We start from the raw sequence: 4,060 nt of genomic DNA on the forward strand, positions 1-4,060 counted from the left end.
TGGGGATATTCTACTATGTTACATAGCATCACTATGAGTCAAAATTGACTCAGTAGTACCCAGTAACAACTACTGCTGCTTAGAAGTTATGCAACCTAATGCTAGTGAGTCTTTTTAAGCTTTATATTTTTTCCACTGTAAAGTGGAAATACCTGCCCTACTGTTAAATTATCAAAACATGCAAATGGACATTTACTTCACAGAAACACATCAAGGTGTAGCCCAGTGAGGGTTAGCATGTAGCTTCAGAATGTTTCTCTTGATACCCAGACCAGCCTCCTTTGCAATTGGTTCTACTTACCTTGAAATGTGGGGCTATCTGGGGTTTGGAACTCTATCCATTTTATTGGACTATTCCACTGATAGTCATGGTAGTCAAAGCCAGACATGGTGAGGGGAGGAGGCCAGACCAACATGACCTTTCTGTGTGTTTTGTCCCAAGCAGGGATCCCTGGTCTTCCCGGATGGAACAAGAAGATAAACAGGGTGTGTATGAAACCCAGGACTCAGAGGACAAAAGGATGGGCTCAGATTTTGAGAACTCTGAGGACAAGGAAGGGGACCTAGAAGAAAAAGATACACAGGACACAGATGAGAGAGAGGACCATCTGGAGAAGGACATGGGCTCCAACCCACAGGATGCAGATCTACGGGGGGTCTCAGAAGAGATGGAAATGGTGCCCAATATCTGCACAGGTGAGGAGAAAGCTGGAGTTTCCATGGAAGCTGCCCCTCACATTTACTTCTGGCTCCACAAGTAGGATAACCCCAGGCTGCATTCTTTGTGGAGGAGTTCTCTATAGGATTCTCTACTGCCTTAGCCCTTCTAGTGTTAGATCTGAGGAAGACCTTTCAGTCCAGTCTGAGGTGGACTGCGCTGGTAAGCCTGGGAGAAGAGGGTAATTCACTGGTATAGTACTTTACAGTATATAGAATACTGCCCTAGAATTTATATTTGTAACAGGTGTAAAGAAGGGAACAGAAGTAACATTAGAACCTACCTCATAGGGTTGTTGGGAGGGTTGCTGCATATATAGGTTTACGTAGCACCAAACCAAATTAAACCCACAGCCACTGAGTAGATTCTGACTCATAGCAACCCTATAGGACAGAGTAGAACTGCCCCAATAAGGTTCCAAAACTTTAGATCTTTAGGGAAGCACACTGCCCCATCTTTCTCCCGTAGTTGGTAGCTTCAAACCACTGGCCTGTCAGTTAAGAGCTGAGTGCTCAACCAGTGCACCACCAGGGCTCCTTTACTTAGCACAGTGCTAGGCAACTAGAAAGCATCCAGGTATTTACAGTTAGAACCATCATCCTCATTTACAGATGTTAACTTTGTAGTAAAGTGATCTGCCCAGGTTCATGTGGCCAACATTCAAAGTGCCAAAACCCTGCAAAATCTCTTGCTATTTCTAACCTGGAAAGAGTTAAGACAGAGCCTCCATCCACCTCTTTGGTTATGCCCCTGGGCATTCTTGGGCACTGAAATGAGCTGCAGTACCTTATGGCCAGCACTGTGAGGTTAGGTTCCTACCTCTGTGACATAGTTGTAGATTCCCTGCTGCCCTTCCCCTTCCACGCACACAAAAGCACATAGTCTTTCACTTCTCAGTAGCTTCCTGGAGTGCCCTCTGCTTAGGGAGAAACCTCAAGAGACTGACAGGTGTAAGTTCTGGACTAGGCTCTAACCCGCACTGACCAGCTCCAGGCCCTGTGCTCACAACCTCTTTTTCCTAACATCACCCCCATCCCATACAAAGTAAAGCTCTTAAGTTGGGGTGAGTTCAGTTTGTTTTTCTATCTTAAGTTATTACAGACCAGTCTATTTTAAAAATCAGTCCAGGGCCTGGTTATTTTGTGAGTGACTGGAGTGGTCTTGTTTTCTGAGGCCAGAGGCATTGATAGCTCTTGATGTGAGTGAATCTCTCTTCTCTGAGATCCCATTACCACCTAGACCAGACTTTATTTTCAAGCACAGACTGTCAGTCAAGCCTTCAGATGGTTCAGCTGAGGGAACCCTGGCATGCAGTAGGTGGGGTCAGGCTCTGAGGCAGAACTGGTGGGCTATGGGGGATGGTGAGTGAGCCTTCCCCAGATTTCTAAGCATGCTGTCATTTAGGCCATTTCCAGGAGGAGAGGCTGGAATCCGGAGGAACCTCAAGGACAAGGGTTGAGATTGCCTGGGGGAAGGGATTACTCCTTGATGTACACCTTCAGTGACATTGGCTTCCTGTGGGTTTACCTTTTGAGCGCCCAGTATAGTAACCCCTACTGCCACATTTTCCGTCACAGAGGGACTGCTGTGCGAGGAAGAGGCGGCTGCTCTCCAGGAGGAAGAGGATGGCCAACCTGGTGAACCTGAGTTGGCGATGTTCCCAGGACTGTCCGAGTCCGACAGCATATCCCGGAGCCCTCAGGAAGAGGAGGAGGAGGAGGAGAGTGCTGGGGAGAACCGGCTGGAGGAGGAAGAGGAGCAACCAGCCCCACCCGTGCTTCCTTGGAGGCGGCGTCTCTCCTTGGGGAGTCGGCACCTGGGCGACAAGCCTGCCCACCGCCGCTTCCGCCGGCTTCACCACCCCGTGGCCATGGACCTTAGGGAGCTCGACAGCCTGGTGGCCAGCATCATGGACGCGCCCACCATCTGCCCCGACTGTGGGGAGAGCTTCAGCCCTGGCACCGCCTTTCTGCAGCACCAACGCATCCACCGCCTGGCTGAAGCAGCTCTAGAGCCCTTCGGCTTTGCTGGAGAGTGCGGTGCGGTGGTGGGGATGATGGGAGTGGGCGTGGCAAGTGGCTTCGGGGCGGGGCCCGCACTGGCCCGGCCCCCAAGCGAGAAGCCCTTCCGCTGCGGAGAGTGTGGCAAGGGCTTCAGTCGCAACACTTACCTCACCAATCATTTGCGCCTGCATACGGGCGAGCGGCCCAACCTCTGCGCCGACTGTGGCAAGAGCTTCAGCTGGCGAGCCGACCTGCTCAAGCATCGGCGCCTGCACACAGGCGAGAAGCCATACCCGTGTCCCGAGTGCGGCGAGGCCTTCAGCCTCAGCTCGCACCTGCTGAGCCACCGGCGTGCACACGCTGCCGCCAGCGGTGCGGGGGCGGCGGCGCTGCGACCATTCGCGTGTGGGGAGTGCGGCAAGGGCTTCATGCGCCGCTCGCATCTGGCTAACCACCAGCGCATTCACACGGGCGAGAAGCCACATGGGTGCGGCGAGTGCGGTAAGCGCTTCAGCTGGCGCTCAGACCTGGTGAAGCACCAGCGCGTGCATACGGGCGAGAAGCCTTACATGTGCTCCGAGTGTGGCGAGACCTTCAGCGTGAGCTCGCACCTCTTCACGCACAAGCGCACGCACTCGGGTGAGCGACCCTACGTATGCCGCGAATGTGGCAAGGGTTTCGGCCGCAATTCGCACCTGGTGAACCACTTGCGTGTGCACACAGGCGAGAAGCCCTTCTGCTGCGGTCAGTGCGAGAAGCGCTTTAGCGACTTCTCCACACTCACGCAGCACCAGCGCACGCACACGGGCGAGAAGCCCTACACGTGCATTGAGTGTGGCAAAAGCTTCATCCAGAGCTCGCACTTGATCCGCCACCGCCGCATTCACACTGGCAACAAGCCGCACAAGTGTGCTGGCTGCGGCAAGGGCTTTCGCTACAAAACGCACCTCGCGCAGCACCAAAAGTTGCACCTATGCTAAGGCCTGGCAGGAAGGAGGTGGTCTTCCAGGGAGAATGTAGGAGAGTAGATGTCCTGGGGACAGACCCTGTAGAAAGAAGTGGGGAAGAGCCAGGAAGGACAATCTGGCAGTGAGTGGGGAGACTTGACGTTCAAGGGTGCTGAATGGGAGGGTTGGGCAAGAGTTTTTATTTTGGGGTGCTGTATTTTGCCTGACTCCTTCCCACATAAGAAATATTTGAGAGATGTGCTTAAGATTGATGACTTTCTCAAATACACCTTTTAGGGAGAGGCCAAGAACACGGAGGAGCAGACACTTTGAGACCTTGAGGAAGGGGAGTTGAGGGTGGTGAGAATAGGAGGGTAGGGAGTAGGCTAGGG

At 53.0% G+C, this 4,060-nt stretch overlaps 1 protein-coding gene across 1 annotated transcript; it reads left to right on the forward strand.

Moving 5' to 3' along the window:
- Nucleotides 1-464: 464 nt before the first annotated feature.
- On the forward strand, nucleotides 465-3,701 carry ZNF697 (zinc finger protein 697). Its single transcript, XM_007948510.1, has 2 exons — nucleotides 465-696; nucleotides 2,296-3,701. The coding sequence occupies exons 1-2, from the start codon at nucleotides 465-467 to the stop codon at nucleotides 3,699-3,701; spliced, it is 1,638 nt and encodes a 545-aa protein (XP_007946701.1).
- Nucleotides 3,702-4,060: the final 359 nt, after the last annotated feature.

This window comes from Orycteropus afer, unplaced genomic scaffold (genome assembly GCF_000298275.1).
Source record: "Orycteropus afer afer isolate SDZICR_OR568_19922 unplaced genomic scaffold, OryAfe1.0 scaffold00010, whole genome shotgun sequence".
In the NCBI taxonomy this organism is placed as follows: domain Eukaryota; kingdom Metazoa; phylum Chordata; class Mammalia; order Tubulidentata; family Orycteropodidae; genus Orycteropus; species Orycteropus afer.

Excerpts from the sequence above, each read along its gene's own strand:
- ZNF697 (XM_007948510.1), top strand. The coding sequence starts at position 465 with ATGGAACAAGAAGATAAACAGGGTGTGTATGAAACCCAGGACTCAGAG. Across the intron at positions 697-2,295 it reads GGTGCCCAATATCTGCACAG|AGGGACTGCTGTGCGAGGAA; the intron begins GTGAGGAGAAAG and ends TTTCCGTCACAG.